This window comes from Lonchura striata, chromosome Z, assembly GCF_050655825.1.
Source record: "Lonchura striata isolate lonStrDom1 chromosome Z, ASM5065582v1, whole genome shotgun sequence".
Taxonomy (NCBI): domain Eukaryota; kingdom Metazoa; phylum Chordata; class Aves; order Passeriformes; family Estrildidae; genus Lonchura; species Lonchura striata.
In genome coordinates this window covers 60,178,437-60,196,456 of record NC_140740.1, presented here as the reverse complement: position 1 = coordinate 60,196,456, position 18,020 = coordinate 60,178,437, and the positions used below count along the sequence as shown (strand labels likewise).

Here is an 18,020-nt window from a genome sequence, read left to right as displayed (position 1 = left end):
CGGACAGACCAACAGCTCACCAAATGCAGAAGACAATGCTTTATCTTGCACAGAATTTCAATACTTCTTGATCTTTTCCAAAACCAAAGGGAAAAAATATTTATGTATATTTTCCCAATTTGTCTGGTTTCCTTTGCTGATGTCCAAATATAAACAAAAAGCATCAAAGCTGTTAATCTGTATCTCAGACAAAAAATATTACTAAATTTGGATGAGGAAGATAGGAGGTGGACTAATAATAGGCTTGACTTTTTTTAGATCTGTTAATATAACATTAATGTCATCTGTAACAATACTCAATCTAACTGGATTAAAACTAACCAAATTCCTGACACAACTGACAGTGCTGAACTTCTGCTTTAGTTCAGCAGAAGGGTTTTCAAACACAATATACTAATTCTCGATTTAACAACACGTGATTTTACATCATAAAAGCTAGCAAAAAAAAAAGGTTTATCATCGTTTTTTTGCTAAGATTTTTTTAGCAAGCCCTTTCTGGGTCCTGGTTGATAACACAATAGATAAGCCAATTGGTACCAGCTAGGACCATTTGCCATGATAGCATTTCTGCTAATTTCTTCCAAATTGCAGAACCAGCACTGAATACAATGAACGAATTTATATTTGTCACCACTGTTAGAACCTGGTCTCAGGGTGGCAAAGAAGGTGGTCTGTCTAGGGTAGAGAAGTTTCATTTTAGTTTTTCCAATGCTGCCCTTCAGAGAATCATAGAATGCCTTGGGTTAGAAAAGATCTTGAGAGATCATCTTGTTCTAGGACTTCCACCAGGGGCTGGGACACAGAATCACAATATCCACTGAGTTGGAAGAGACACAAAAGGAAGATGAAGTCCAGCTCCTTGCCCTGCAGAGGACCACCCCCAAGAGTCACACAAAGTGCCTGAGAGCCTTGTTCAATGCTTCTTGAACTCTGTCAAGCTGCTGCTGCAACCACTTCCCTGGGGAGCCTGTTCCAGAGCCCAGCCACCTTCCAAGTGAAAAACCTTTTCCTGATACCCAACTTAACTCCCTGGCTGACATAACTTCAGGCCATTTCCTTCAGATACATCCTGTATCACTACATTGGTGCCTGTCCTTCTGCTTTCCCTTGTGAGAAAGTTGTGACTACAATGGGGTCTCCCCTCAGTCTCCTCCAGGCTGAACAGACCAAGTGACCTCAGCCTCTCCTCACACAGCTTCCCCTCGAGGCCCTTCACTGCCTCCATGCCCTCACTGGACACTCTCCAGTACCGTCCTTATCCTGCAGCACCCAGAACTGTCCCCAGCACTCGAGGTGAGGCTGCCCCAGGGCAGAGCAGAGCAGAGCAGGATAATCCCTCCCTTGCCCGGCTGGCGATGCTGTCCCTGATGCCCACAGGACAAGGGTGGCCCTCCTGGCTGCCAGGGCACTGCTGGCCCATGTTCAACTTGCCATGGACCAGAACCCCAAGGCCCTTTCCATGGCACTGCTGTCCAGCCTCTCATTCCCCAGGCTGTCTGTACATCCAGAGCTGCTCCATCCCAGGTGCAGAATCTGACACTCTCCTGTTGAGAGAAATCATCAACCAATTTTATATGGTTGATAATTGCCCAGCCCTCTAACTTGTCAAGGTCTCTCTGCAGGGCCTCTCTGCCTTTGAGGGAGTCAGCAGCTTCTCCCAGTTTTGTATCATCTGTGAACTGTCTTAGTATCCCTCCCAGTCTTGCACCTAATAATTTCTGAAGATACTGAAGAGCAGAGAGCCTAAGGTGGAACCCCCCTAGTGACAGGTCACCACTCTGATGTCACCCCACTCACTGTAACCCCTTGTGCCTGACCTGTGACCAGCTGCTCTCCCATCACCTGATGTGTTTATCCACCCGTGTGCTGGACATTCTGTCCAGCACCACACTGTGAGACAGTACTGAAAGCTTTACTGAAATCCAAAAAGACAACACCAACTGGTTTCCCTTTGTCAGCTAGGTGTGTTACTATGACACCTTCTGCTAGACCACATTGCTCAGAGACCCATTCCATCCAGTCTTAAGGATAGGGCACCCACCACTGCTTTGGGCAACATGTTCACCACTCTCACAGTAAAGAAAACTTCTGCAATGACAATACCTCCACTTGAACCTAAGTCCTCCCTACAAAAGCCCCCAACATGGACTCAAATTACACAGAAAATTAACGGGATAGTCTTCTCAGAGACTCCAAGATGAAGGGACCTGGGAGCATTGAAAGGCAAACAACAGCTCAACCAAGGGCCCTTTATAACTGTGCTTAGATAACAGACACCATCAAACTATCCCAGTAAATTTCAGCTAAAGCTGCAAAGAGGAAGTTACATTGTCAGGCTGGAAGAAGATTAGTAGAATCATTGATACAGTGCATTTGTGAATGATATTTGCAAAATAAAAAATCCTGTCCAGAAGAGATGGCCTTTTAAATGTGTTTGTTTGAGCTTGTGAGTATACTGTGAAAATCAGAAAACGCTTGCTCTGCTCTATAATCTTTATCTTGACCCTTTTCAGGTACATACAGATTATCAGAATGATAGAACACATTGAGAAGGAAGAACCTAGAAACCTATAGTTATGCCAGGAGATTCACTTACCTTCCAGAGGATCTTTATTTAAGCCCAGCTGACTAATAATGTATCGAGGGATGTCTGTTTTAATGCCTTGCCCCTCTTTAGCATGGCCTTCAGCTGCTTCCAAAAGATAGTAGAACTCTTCAGGATCAAATTCCTAGAGGAAAAACAATCATCATTTTCTCTGTTGAAACTGGTTCCTAAGGGTCTAACATAGAAAGTTCCTTTGCTTCTTCTAACTCTACATATATGGCATGTTCCTACTAAGAAACAATACCTCTTTATTCTAATACTAGCAGTCTGTTAATCTAGTCTGATTCTTACACAGTGTAACATGATGTAAGCAACAGAATTGCATGTCACTATTTTAGAGCAATACTTAATATAAATATGTTCTTTGCCATCAAAATTTCATGTAATACTGAGTGAAATTACCTACATGCAGCAAAATTAAGATTTCAAAATGAGAAGACTAGCTCCCTGCATATGCTTGCTTTTAAAAATCCACTATGACCATGTAAATATATTGCACTACACTTTTAACTTCTGAAGTATTAACTTCAAGTATTTCTAATCAATATATATGCACTGTGTTTAATGGAAAATACAATTTTAAAAAATCACTAACTTTAGAATGAAGATAAAATTGAAACTTGATTTTAAAAAATCTGAGCTTCACTGATCCAATTGTTTCAAAGTCAGAAATTAAACATCCTCCTGTGGGAACTAAATATATTACAACTATCATTTATAACATACCAGAAAGGTAAGCCTCAGCAAGGAACAAAAATTAAAAAATAATAGAAACTCAAAATACTACCTATGCCCAAGTCCCTTGGAAATACATTTATTTTACTACCTTTTTAGTATAAAAATATAAATACATTGAAGGGAGTAAATAAGATTATTAAGACAATGTGAGTGGGATTTTTTAAAACAATTTCTCTCTACTGGCATGAATTCATACCAAAACATCTGTTCATGGCTATTGCGTTCTTCGAGGTGCTGGTGCCTATAGGTGTAATCCTTTAACAGAGTGATAGGCATCAGTCATTAAGGTAACAAAATAGACTTTTCACTCCAGTAGGTCAGCTCTGTCACAAATACCTGTAGAAGCCAGGCAGGCTGCTGAGATAGCTGATTTTCTGACTGTTTTGCAGCCAAACATAACTCCATGGCATTTCACACTACATGCTGAGTCACAAGAGTCCTGTCCCAGATCCTCAGGCTACTTAAGACTTGGAAAGTCAACATCCCGACCCAGAAGGCAACTTGAGAAATTTGGTACCATGCTGTATTTTGCAAGCATCAAAACTGCTGCATCTAAAAGAAGGAGCTGCAGCATGTCTGAAATAAAGTATCTTTAGAATTTTGAGTCTTATGGAAACAATCTTAGTTTTACATGTGTCATGAAACAATCTTCACTATGCACAACCTACTGCAAAGGACTTAACCACAAACCCATGAACTGTCCAAGCTGCCTTACTTTAGCCCAAAGTCACAGGATGATGCACACCTGCCCAAAAATCTGAACCAATAACTAAACATTCTATTTCGGTCTTACTCTCATCTTACATGCCATCCCAGCTGTATCTCTTACATGTTACTCCTTGGCATTAAAGCAGCCAACACATTATGTTGTATGTCAAGATTTCTATTTACTTTTGTAATGAAAACATTATCATCTCAGTGACAGATATACAGCTTCTCCTCCACTTACTAGCAAGGCAAGGCAATTTCAAAACAGGTAATTTTAATCATATGAATGTGTGTGTTTGTGTGTACAACTATCTAAAGACACATACATACACACAGAGATCTGAATAATGAAAAGCAATTAATTTATTTTCTGGTCTTCACTTCCAACTCTGCATTTCATTTTCCATGTACAAATGGAGAAAAAATATATAAATAATTGGCAGTAGCTCTTTCCATATATGAAAACTGTAAAACCTTTATTTGTATGACTATCAAAAATGAAAATAGGATTTCACATGCTATGAACACTTGAGACAAGACTACCATCAGAAAACTGACAGCTTCACTGCATGGTATCTGAAATGTCTGATAACCACAGAGCTGGACCTTTTTCCTATGATTTTATGAATTTTCTTACAGAGGCTGAAGTTTTCCACATCTAGTATCTATTTCAGACAGATATTCTAAAATACCACACAGTAATATTCAAAAGTTTCCAGAAAGATACTACAGAAGAAAATACTGTTTCTTTAAGATTACAATTATGTTTATGATCTAGGATTAACAACTTCTTCCATGAAAAACATACTGTTGCATGACTGTACACCTAAATTTGTTTAAGCTACCCATATATGTAGAATCCAGGGTTGTCACAATCCAGTTTAAGCCTTCTGAATATCCTGTTTTAAGTGAGAACACTAGAAGGAAGCTGTGCTGGCTTTCCCTGCCACTGCTGATCTGAAACTCAATTTGGAGACACTGTGACATCTGGACTTTGCACCACTGTTCTTCCACTCACAACAGCAAGCCCAGCAAAAAGAGGGGTGCAGGACGCACATCACTCTACTTGAAGGATATGGCAGAGCAAGTAGCCTAGGATAAAATCCCAGAGGCAGAAAGTGGGAACTAAGTTTACAGAGTGACTAGATTCCATTAAAACTTAGCACTTAGGGGGAATAAACTAATAGGCAAATAGATCACCAAGAGAGAACCTGAACTGGAACCACAGAATCATCATGGTTCAAAGCAATCTTTAAGACAATTCAGTCAAATCATCCATTCAGCACCACCACTGTAACCTCTAAACACTGAACCAGCACCCACCATGAGATCCAAATACCTCTTCAACACCTCCAGGTAACTCCACCACCTCCTACACAACCTATTCCAATGCCTGACCACTCTAATAAGGAAGAAAATTTTTCAAATATGTAATCTGAATCTCCCCTGTCTCAATTTAAGGCTTTTTCCTGTAGTACTGCAGGCACTGTAGGAGAGACCAGCTCCCACCAGTACTTTCCTTTCAGGGAGCTGAAAAAGTGATAAGTGCCCCCTGACCCTCCTCTTCTTGAGACTAAACAAACTCAGCCCCCTCAGCTGTTACTAGATACATTTTCTAGACCCTTCATGAGTCTTGCTGCCCTTCACTGGACACACTCCAGCACCTGAATTAGAAAGCTAACGGAGAATGATGCTGGGAGCAAGGGTTGATGGGAGAAAGCTAGCAAGCCTGTAATGGAAGGATGTAAAGTATTATTAAGAAGCCTTGGTCTGACTGCCTACAATATGTATTTAAGAGCTTTTCTGGATATATGATAACAGAGAAGGATGCAAACCAGAAAGAGAAAAACAAGGCTATGAGAAACTGGATGATGTGGAGAAACATATAAACCCTGTAAATAGAGCAGGGAACAACACACTAGACACAGAATGAACTTCTTAGGGAGAAGGAGTAAACAAGTTTGGATTCAACGGCAGAAGCAGGACATGCTACGAAGTTCTCTCTAAAGCCTTCCTTTTTGTTTGTTTTGGTTGTTTTTTTAAACATCTCACATCTGTTTCATGCTGATTCAGAGCACATATCTTATTTTTAGAGTCTTTCTGAACTGCAAATCACAAACAAAAAAATCAACTGGGAACACTGAGACTTGGTGTTTCCAAAACAAAAATAAAGGCAGCTCTCAAAATGTCCATGGCTGAATGAGCCAGGGTGTGGATTAACATTGCCACAGATGAAGGCACTCAACAAAAAGCCAAAATCACATCGGGAAGATTTACTAGCTACTTACTAGCTCACATTCAGTGCAACTCAAATGCAGTTATGACAATTTCAGGCATAACTTGAGTCTAGCAGCCACATATGGCCTGCCAGCCTCAAATAGCTCTATGCAGCATCAACACTGATCTTATATTGGCAAGCAGAGTGGCTCAAAATCAGCTCAGGCTGCCTGCCAGGCCTTTTGACTCAGGCTGGCTCTGGCATGGTATTTGGGTGTCTACACCACCGTCCTGTGTACACTGTGTTCTGCAACTGTTTATTAGTTCAACTGAACAACTGAAGCACACTGTGTGTAGGAGCAACTTCCCGCACCTGAGCCATCCCAGCTCCAACAGCATGGGCAAGAAAAGCAGAAACACGCCCACACGGCACATACGAACTAACCCAGTCTGGCAACATAGCTGTTATGCTCATGCATAAATACATCAATTATTCTGCTCCTCTGGTTCCCAGTGTAACACCAACTACCTGTGTATCCAGACAGCCAAATCCCTCTGCTGATCTTATCACCAGATCAGGTACTGCAGAGCTGACCCCAAGCTGTTTATAGTTCTGGCAGCTGTTAAGTGCAACAAAATTATGAAACTGGTAAGAAATGAGAAAACCACCAAATAATTACAATTCTGGAACAGTCTTCCCAAGAAATGAAGTCTAACAAAACAACAGAAAAAGCCAGCTGGTTTTAAACCAGTTGAGCACCTTCCTCAGTTGATGAAAGGGATTCTGTATCATAGTATCTTCAATAGCAGGGAATCAAAACTGAAGGAGGGTCCTGCCAGTATACTATATCCAATAATAGAAGCGGAAAGGATTCCACTAACAATGAAACCCTTACCACACTGTTTGACGTGTTCCAAAAATCAACTGTAAAGAGCCTTGAATACTGTATCAGAAAATTGCCTGCACTATTAAGTGAAAAACACTAAGTGAAAACATAGTAAGCATGACCTTACCAGGCATTCCAGTAAGCGAGCAGGACGAGCAATAACTATCAAGATTTTTCGAACAAGTTGTTTAATAAATGCCATTTCTCCACTCTCTGATCGCTCCTGCGCCTAAAAGATAAAAATAAAGTCACACTAAACCAAATCACATTCAAAGCACTGCTTAGGAAAGCAGTGATATTTAGGACACTGCTAGGGTTTGAAGCATGTACTTGATACAAACCATGCATCAATTTCAAGATGCCAGCAGAGATAACAAAGATCTGAGAAACACTGTAACTTCTGTTCCAATAATCCAAACTTTAGAACTCTAACAACTCTAACTGTAATAACAAAAGTGCCTACAACAGACAAACACCTACCTTTTTTTTTCTTGTTTCTTAAACTTACACAGTATTAATATCACCAGTTTTGCAAATGGATACAATGTATCAACACAGATCAACACAGATCTATACATGCAGGTTGTGCCTCAATTTGTTAACAATGTTAGGCCAAAATTAAAACTACCATAAATAATAGTAACAGATATAAACAACATCCATCCCAAATTCATACTGTCTTTTGGTCAGTCATAAGAAAATGACAATTTATATGCATATATATATATATATATAAATATATATATATATATATATATATATATAAAAAACCTGTACTTGCAGAGAGACTTCATCTAAAGGTACATGTAAGAAAGGATGACAATGAAAAATTGAGTTCTACAAAGATTACAAAAGAAAGTGGGAAGTGCTATAGAACAATATATACAGAAAATGAACTTCTAGAAGATTTGACAACATCTGCACAATGGTCTGAGCTGCACTTCAAGTTTCTTTTAAATGTTTCACTCTAAGAACAATTTACATTCTTTTAAGGATGCTAGTGAATGCAAAGAAACTGTAAATTCTCCTTCTGATTACAATGTACTAGTAGCCCTTGCCTAAAATATCAAAGCATTTCCTTGCTCTAAACAGTAGAACTCAGACTTAAGTTTCTCAGCATCTCTTGCTTATTCAAAACCACAAAGAAAATTAAGAAACTAACACATAAAAAATTATTACTATGGACCAGTAAGTACTTTTCCTATAACACATTACATTAAAAAAAAAACAACCAAAAAAAAACTCTATGAAAATAGGAAGCTATGCATACTGCTCTTAATGTAAGTACCACAATTTTAAAAAACACCAAATATGAGAGGAATTAATTTGTGGAGCTTAAAAATAGGAAAAAACCTGCAAATGGCACTAATATCATCTAGCTGTCTGCATCAGGTTTCAGAAAAACCTTAACTGGACAGAAGCATAATTCTTATCAGCTAAGCCCAAATAAAAAATATTTTGTAAATAAAACAGCTGCCTATTTTAACCACCAACAAAATTTAAAGCACTTTTGTAGAGTTTTATGAGCACTCAGGTGCCTAAGTGAACAAAAGAATCAATACATATTACATTTGAGGAGGATGAAGCAGGAAAGCATTCAGGTCCACTTGACCTTAAAATTCCAAAACTTTTGGCTGAACCAAGCTGCTTTGACCTCAAGGGAGTCTTCCACTAGTTAAAGAAACTGCACAGTGCCAAGCAGCAGCAGGAAATGCAGCTTTCTACTGAAGACTGCAGCTGGGAATTAACAACAAATGAATCCCATGAAACCAAAGCACAACTAAGTGTCCAAAACAAAGTTGTGCAAAGAACAATATTTTCATACTGCCATAGCATGCTATTAACAAGAAGCAAGCAGTGTACTCAAAAGTTAAGTCTGAATTTATTAAGGCATAATGTCTTTGGAGAACAGAAATCTTTTTCATAATAAAGAATATGACACAATGAGTGACGTAGTGACTTTTTTGAGCAATACTTTATATGCAAGTTGAAGAGTAATGGGGTAGCATGTTTTTTGAGCAGGTTTTGGGAGAATTGTTAGTGAACATATACTCTAAACTCAATGTGTAGCCATTTTAAGGTATATATTGTCAAGGTATTATATTGTTCTGTAAGGTATATATTGTCAACAGTGTTAACAGTGGTTCAGCAAATCCTGGCTTAGACATATTTTCTGGTATACTGACATTATCAACTGCCCAATTCTGCCTTCACTTTGGCATGCCAGAACTACGACCATTTCAAAAAAAGGTTACTGGTTCAAAACTTCCTCTTGACTAGCAAGCAAACTCTAAGTATTCTCAATGTTTAAAAATAGGGTTTCAACAATCCAGAATAAATTTATTGATGAAAAGAAAAAGTTGAAAAACAATAGAATACCAGAGATTTTATTTTCTGAATAGAAATTAACAAAAATGTAGCATAGGAAAAACAAAAACCCAAGAAAACAACAACAAATCAAAAAAAAACAACCGAAACAAATAAAAAATATCAAAAAACACCACAAAAACTCAACCAAAACTGATTGTGTACTCAAAAGAAAGCAAAAGACAAATTAAGAAAGGCATGGCATCTTAAGATACCAGCTAGAAAGAATTTCAAATTAATTTCAAATCTGCTGCTCTATCAGGCTAATTTTCACTCATAACATACTATCAAATCCCACAAAAATAAATGAGTGTATTACATGCTGCACTCATTCTTTTGAAAATGATACATTACTAAACTACAGAAACTTATGCTGTTGCACGTTTGTCAAGTTTCAAGTTATTAATTATTTTGCTGATTATTCTATGAAAGTTTCAATACATTTAGAAAAGACAATTTTGCTGTTAATCAACTATTCAGCTGTGAGAGGAATGTTACAAATAATTAAATAATAAATAATCTCTCACTAATGGAGAGCTAAAGGTTGCTGTCTGCTTTCTCAACACAGTAGGGTAGATAAAAGGAAAGTGTGTATGTTACCTCATTTATTTAAAGTAAATGGAATAGCCAGCCCTGTCTGTGCCTTATGCACACACTTTTGTAAGCAATCTACAACTGCAGCACATAATACTGTTGTTTCTGGAATCTTTACAACTCATCTATGCCAGACCAATATGCCAGGCTGCCTTATAGTTTTTGTAGGAATTGTTATGTGTAATAAATACAATTCGCGCCATTCCTCGTATGAAAAATGTAATATTGGATATTTGTTAAATCATGCCCGTCGTATTAGTTCCCCCCACCTTTACAGGCGAGACTGGATGTATATTAGAAACTGATTTACAAGTAAAAGCATGCGGCTTGGCCAGGAGATGGGCCATGTCTGGGCTCCAGGTGTTAATCATCACGATCATCAGTGCTGATCGTCCAAGATGGATATCATGGAAATCCTCAGACAGATCCATGTGAATGCGGCCTTCCCGTAAACTCTCATCAAGAATTCAACTACTCTGGACATTGAATTATTTCTCCTCATCACCAAAAAAAGAAAATCTTATTAACCTATAGACTCTGAATAGAAGAAAAGACTAACTGCTCAAATCTTGGCCTCAGGCAGAATTTTCCCTATAAAAACCGCTTGTGCCAGGATGGAAGTGTGTGGGCATAGGAGAAAACCTCTCCTGAGGCTGACTCCTTGTGGCACACCCAGGGTCGACCCCGGGCTCGGCTCTGTCCTTTCCATGTGGCTGACTAGATAGAATTTGACCGCAAATAAAATAATTTTTATTTTTAATCTGGCTGAATAAATTCTCATTTATAACAGTGTCATTATGTAGACTAAAGAATCTTATGAATACGACTTTGACAACTACTTGAGTAAACAATTGTAATTCAAGACAATATTCAAAAAAAGTCTTAGGCAAACAGATTTAAACAATTTTTCAGGCAAACACAAAGCAGTCTCATGGATCATACCTCCTGTAGCAATTTGTCTAACTTCTGCTGTAATTCAAGGAAGTATCGTGATGTGATGAGGCCCTGGTGAGATTTATCCAAACAATCTCGAGCCAGTTCTGTGATCTGGTGGTGGGTAAAACTGAGCACTCCATCTGCCAGAGGAAGGGTGTTCTCTGGAGAATGATTTGTTATAATCTCCTGAAGCCTCTCTTCCATCTGAGCTGTGGCCTATAGAAAAGAAGTTCAACACATCAATTCAGCTCTACATGAAACTAACAGCCTTTCTGACTCTAGGACATTCCTATACTACCTAAGAATTTACCTAGCTGGAATGCATTAAATGACTGAAGCCAAAAGGCAAGTACACAAAGGCAAAGTGACAGATGACATTTCCCCACATTACCAGTACAGAAAATCAACAGCCTTGTTGTTCTACTACAGTTTCCCAGTCTGTCTGCCAATGGAGATCAACTATGTGCTAATTTTGTGACAATCACTAACAGAACTAAAAAGCTTTAAAGTCAAAGCCAAAGGGGAAATATATAAAAAAGAAAAAAGAACTCATAGGGGTCTACATTTTTCTGCTAAAACTGCAGATACTAGACAGCAGAATATAATCACTACTTTCACACAGGTTAGTCCACAAAAATATTTCACTGAGCAGAGTTTAAATGAGGCTCATTTGACTGATTAAAAGTACCACAGGCTCACAGGTCCTGCCAAACTTGTCTGTAGGTTCCCAGATGCATTTGTTTTACAGAATCAACTTTCTGGTTCTCACAGAACTGCAGATGCTTGAAAAAAAACCCTTGAATAATAATAACAACAATTATTATTATTATTGCTATTATTACAGTAATCCCACACATCTTAGTTCATATCTCAAACAGTAAGATGAGTGAGTTCTTCACACTTCATATCATTGTTCTATTACTCTGCAAATCTTGAAAAATCTTTCTTCATATTATATAAAGAAATGCAAAGAAGTTTCCCCTTTTTCAACTCACATTTTAGGAACACTAGTGTTTTATTTTCCAGGGATAACCAAAATCCTAGGAACAACCAAGAGTACAGTGCTTCAAGCTGCATGCACACATACCTGCATCTAGGAACTCATCTGCGTCTCAAGATCTCTTGACAGGACAGCAAAATGTCCTCCTATCTAGTGATACTCCCACATCTGTGTACTGATCTTATTAAGTGCACTAGATCAGTGAACACAATGCATATACATGTATGTAAAGTATATAGCAAGTGCTGGAAAAATGAAGAAATGGCACTAACCAAAGGATCTGCTCATGTATCACAACAGATGCTTCTCAAGACTTAGCACTGGAAACCGGTTTTGATTTACTACGCAGTATGCATTTGTCCAAGTACACCGCCTATTGAAATCCAATGTATCATGAGATTCCAATCAGCAGAGTATTTTACCAGCATGATTAATTTCAAAACCAGTTTGGCAGCACTGCATTGCCAAATCAATGTCCAGTTCTCAGCCAGAATTTTTTTTTATCGTGATTTTATTGTTGCAGTAAGAGGTCAGTGATGCTTAATGGAAGCCATTACAGGTCTGGATCATTACTTCTCGTAACAAAATCACCACTTACTTAGAACCTATGTTGCCTACCAATTTAGATACTGGCTATCTTAAATATAATTCATTACCTTTGGGAACCTTTCTTTGTAGACATGGTTCATCATAATTATTTCATTGTCACAGCAAGCAGGAGAACGTCCAGGGCTGCAAGCAAAACAAATTATCCCTTTACACTTGTCCCAGCATGAACTACAGTTAGTTCCTATATTTTTGTATAGACTTCACAGGAAAAGTACAGTCTGCGATCAATAGTACACTTGGTTCCTTTCTGCTATTTCTCTTCAAGTTCTCATTATTATTTAATGTACTTGACATCTAACTGCTAACCATGTTTTTCTCCCAGTTTGTACTTTTATTTCAAGGCAGATGAAGCCTTGTGAACATGATCTTTTCCTCAGAAGGGCAACAAAAGAGACCTTTTCAACTGGTCTTATACCTGTACCTTTGAATATTAGATACACTCAAAATAGCAAGATCTGACCAAGAACTCTGGTAGCTGTAAGTGAAGAAGTACAAAATCAGTTTGTTTGAGCTTTGTTTTTCTAAGTAGATAATTTGAAAAAATATATCAAAACAATCTATTTTCAACTTGACCAGCAGATAAAGACAGTTAACTTCCCACAAATAATGTCATATATATGCACATGTCAAAGTTGGAGCACTGTGCCTGTAAAAAAAAAAAGCACAAGACTCTGAGGAAAAGAATTTATAAAAGATACCCACAGACCTCACAAACCTACAAAATTATTTTTTTCTATCATGAGCCTCACTGTCCACTACAAAGCCCTTTAAAAAATATCTCAATACGGATTTCCTGTGTTTGTGATTCTGGTCCATGCAATCTGCCTAGAAGGTCTGGTCTAGTGCAAATATCCCTGCCCACAGCAGGGGGATTGAAACAAGATAATCTTTAAGGTCCTTTCCAATTTAAATCATTCTGTGAATCTAAATCTGGCTTATGGTATTCTTAAAAACCGAACACTAAACTTTGTCACGGATATCACAACAGCGAGTCCTTGAACTGATACAGGCTGTCTATTACAGACATTCATAGGCTACTACTGAGAACAGAGCAGGTACATAGATTCAGAAAAAGAACACTACAATTATATCATTAATGACTAAGTCATCAAGACAGTCTCTGCAGGTTAGTTACCTTCAAATTAAGACCTATCTTAATATTTACCACTGAAGTAAATCATGACCAAAACCAGAGCAAGTATTTAAAGGACTATTCTTCATTCAGCCTCAGTTACATTTATATTTCAGCCATTTAAAAAACAGTACATATCCCCAGTGTAAAACACCATGATCTAAATTCACATATTCACCCTATTTTCAGATACACAAACTCACCTGAGACTTCGGGACCGAGGGCGCATTGCAGTTGTCCTGCACCTATTATCACTGGCAATGCTCTCAGTGGTACAGAAATGTTTAGACAAAAAATGTAGCTCATCAGGTGTTGGTTGGTATGGTAACTGGTGTAGCTTCTCCTGGGATGAGCAGGATGACTGCAAGAGCACAAGAAAACACAAGCTTCCATTAGAGTGAAAAAAGACCATTTTCAATACCATATGTGGTGCTCATGAATAATGAATAATGTAATTTAAGTTAAAAATTATAGTTACTGTTTCTTGTGCCTGACTACCAATTTAAAGAAGAAAATAAATAATTACCCTCAAACTCATGAATGAAGTATAGAGTAAATATTAAAAAAAGAACCACTTCAGTTCCAGAAGACATACTACATTTCAAAAATTTAAATTTCCTAATGCAAAGGTGATGCCTGATGTCAATGATACAGAAGAACAGCTAAAATGGAGTCTGCTGAAAATTAATTATTGGAATAGGACGGCCTAGGTATGGTAACTGCAAAGTACAACTTATTGTCACAGTGCCAATTACAAATCTTCATAATAAAGGTACTTCATTATCCATATTTAAGACATTACTAATGCTCTTAAAAATAGAATTAAATACTACCTAAAATTTGGCTGAAAAAAACAAATACATGAATAACTTATAGAAACTGTACACTGAAAATAGAGTGAGAGAACGCAATACATTTATCAAGATGTTATATGGCTGACGAAAAGTGAACGGAATTACACTAAAACCATCCATTTAGTATAAAACTGGAAGACATGGACAAGTATGAAAATGGCAGTACCACCACGATAACCACCCTTGCAACATTTCATGTACAGACCTGCATTACATAAGCAGTGCAAATGACCATACTATGTACTTTAAGGGTTTTTATGCAGCTCTACCTGAGCCACATTAGGTGTTTGGAGGTAGAACTTTGAACTTTTCTGTGAATCTGGATCTGGTACCCTTTTTAAAGAACACATACATAGTTAAAATCATTAATAACCAGCCTTGCTAATGTGGACTGACAAACAGAAATGTTCTACCAAAATCAGTTTCCAAGTTAGCTAATTCATAAATATTCTTGTACAACTGCACAAAGCTACTTAGTATCATGCAGACATTGCCTATATTTTACCCACTGAAGGGAATAAGTTAAAAACTTGAATATCTTTCTGGAACTCTTCAGGCTCCAGCTGGATTTCTCAATAAAACTTATTTCTTTTGTTTATCAATTTACATGTGTCCATTACTGCTTATCTGATTTCTCTTGTTGAATACCAAGGCCCTGCCTGGGTGCTCTTTTAATGGAGGCAAACACAGTAAAGAGTTTCTTTGTTACGTGATTTCTAGCAAGGGAAATCAATAAACTTTTGTACTGTACAAATATTGCCCCTGCATTGCTAAGATCAGCTGGTAACAACCAGACTGTTAAGTACAGAAGTTAGGAAGTCTTTTTAATCTCCTGGCAACTTGTGTGGTAAAGGATACTATCATAACTCTTAGAAGCAAAAGAAAAGTTTTTTTATCACACTAGATCTCACAAAGTCATCTCCTAAAAGCAAAAAATAATAAAACCCACTGGCAGAAAAGGCTAAGAAGGACATGGGAATGTCACACCAAATCAGAACAAGCTGAAGTTTGCAAGACTGTGTTACCTTGCTTTCCTGCAGGCTAAGAGGCATGCACACTGAGAACTTGTCAGATAGGTAGTAACTTGTTGAGTTACAGCAACCCATGTATGAAATTCTGCCTTAGCACATCACCATGCATAATTCAGCAAACAGCATGATAAGGTAAATTCTTTCCTATCTCACAGTATAGTGGCTAGTTGCAGTTAACCTCACAGCATATATCCCACAGAGATGCTCTGTAAAATAAAAGATACTCTAGCACAGGAGAATGTCCAAATACAAAGCATCACAGGTGGCTATTCTCTATCTCTTTGGTTTCAGGGGATTATAGGAAGGTCAGTGGGAAAATAATGCATATAAGGTGCCACAGAGTTTAGTGAGGATCATGACTGAAGTGAGGATCTTTCTAATGCTAACCACTCTCAGTTTATCAGGACCATGAGAGGCACAAAATACATTTTTTGGTGATCTAAATTCTTATTTCAGTACAAATCCAAATTCTTACAGCAAAATTCTAAAACTTAATAGTTCTCCTGGCATTCTACAATTAATGCTCCAAAAATAACACATGAATTAAAATATTTTTAATATGTTCAACTGTTGTGTATAATGAAAACACAAATGTTCTTCTGAAACAGAAATGCAGGTTTGAAAAATATGCAGCTTGTCTCAGTTCATCACTTTTATAAGGCTTGCTCTCCTAGAAGACAAAATCATCTTGACTGCATTTTCTAACTGCCAAGATTTGATCCTACTGTGCTATAATAAGATACACCAACAGATTCTTTTCAACTGAATAATCAAGCAGAATATATTTTAATTTTGATTTTGTTGTGATAACTTGTATATGTGGTACTTGCACTACTTCTAAATCCACAACCTTTCATTAAATAGGCAATTCTATCCATCCCATCACTTTCAATATTAAAAAACAAACAAACAAACAAAAAATAGGGTAACAAATGGTGAGCTACACTCACCTCAGCATAACTGTGGTAACTACAAACACTTTGGCCCTACTTTGTCTTTCACTTGCTTGTGAAGAACAGACTTGTGCTCTATTGCAATGTATAAAAACTTTCTGCTCACTAGTTGATACATGTCTAATTAATGTGAATTTTATTTGTTCATCACTGAAAAGTGAGTATTCCAAATGTACATTTACAGTGTTGTATGAACTGGTCTCTCATTTCATCTAATAATAAGTAATAATGTGGAGGAGAAGGCTGAACTGTGCTAGCTCTTTCAGATGCTGAAAAAGTACATGAAATCAATTAGATGGGGGTACTTCTCGTTTTGGTTTTTCGATTCTCATATATCATCCAGGGGTAAAAGAAGAAAGTGAAAAACATCTCTAAGAAGTGAAGAAATAGTCACTAGACATAGAATTCAAAGGCTATCCAAGTGCTTTTGCAGGGCTTATAAGCAGTAGCAAATTCTTGGGCAAATGAACCATGAGATACTGCAGAAGCCAAGACAATAAAGGCTAATGTGTTTGTCTCCAACACAAGTAGCAGGGTGGCTGTGGCACCAAGGACTTTAGGTAACAGCAGCCAAGGACTGTTGGCAATAACATGCTGTGAGAAAGAACAAGATGTGACTGGACAAGGGGCCCTACAGAGGTAGGACAGCACTTTTCTGGAACAAAGGTCTTTGATCTACCTCCTGGAGATAAGCACAGCTCAGTACAGCACAGAGAAATGAGGTGGAGAAGCAGGCACAGACTGTAGACCAGGGGAGAATCAAGACTGCCAAGGACCCCTGAAGCCCTCTGACCCATTTCCACAAGGACCTGGAAGACTGGAATGTGAGTGACAACTAATTTGATTAGAAAGTGAGAAACCCACCTTCAGGGTTTCTCTATAAAACAGTACCCCCCACACAAGCCTCAGGCATCCGAAGGACCTGAGATATCCCAGCAGCTGGACTAATGCTGGAACCAGCACTGGTGATCTCTTCCTCCCTCTCAATCCCCCTTTTTTGTTTCCCTTCCCACCCCACCCCTTTATGCAAAACCCACTGATATGCTTATATAGCAGGTCAGAGACTAATGTACCAATTTCTATGCCAAGTGTGTAATTTACAAATAAAACATAGTGAATTTTTCTAGTTCATCTGACTTCTATAATTTCTTTCAACCACAAGTATTTACCTATCTTGGGTGATCACTTACTCTTAAGGGTGGGACACCATTGATATTTATGGCATGAATTCTCTACCACTGCTTTCTTCAACAAAATTAACATGTATTTATTGGAAAAACAGGTTTATTACAAGTAAGAAATTACATGTTTACTCAGTGGTAGGGAAGACATATAAGTACATTATTATTTATATATTCTAGTCAGAAATAATCATGGGGTAGGTAGGGT

The 18,020-nt window shown here is 37.9% G+C and overlaps 1 protein-coding gene across 30 annotated transcripts in view; it reads right to left on the bottom strand.

Moving 5' to 3' along the window:
• Positions 1-18,020, bottom strand: part of MAST4 (microtubule associated serine/threonine kinase family member 4) — a 278,614-nt gene that overhangs the window by 40,121 nt on the left and 220,473 nt on the right. For all 30 annotated transcript variants that reach the window (XM_085566676.1, XM_021534406.4, XM_085566678.1 and 27 more), the window contains 5 exons: positions 13,997-14,154; positions 12,709-12,784; positions 11,059-11,268; positions 7,283-7,384; positions 2,597-2,729 (listed from right to left, as the gene is read on the bottom strand). In XM_085566676.1, the coding sequence (XP_085422802.1) occupies positions 2,597-2,729; positions 7,283-7,384; positions 11,059-11,268; positions 12,709-12,784; positions 13,997-14,154 (679 nt within the window). The remainder of the gene's footprint in view (positions 1-2,596; positions 2,730-7,282; positions 7,385-11,058; positions 11,269-12,708; positions 12,785-13,996; positions 14,155-18,020) is intronic.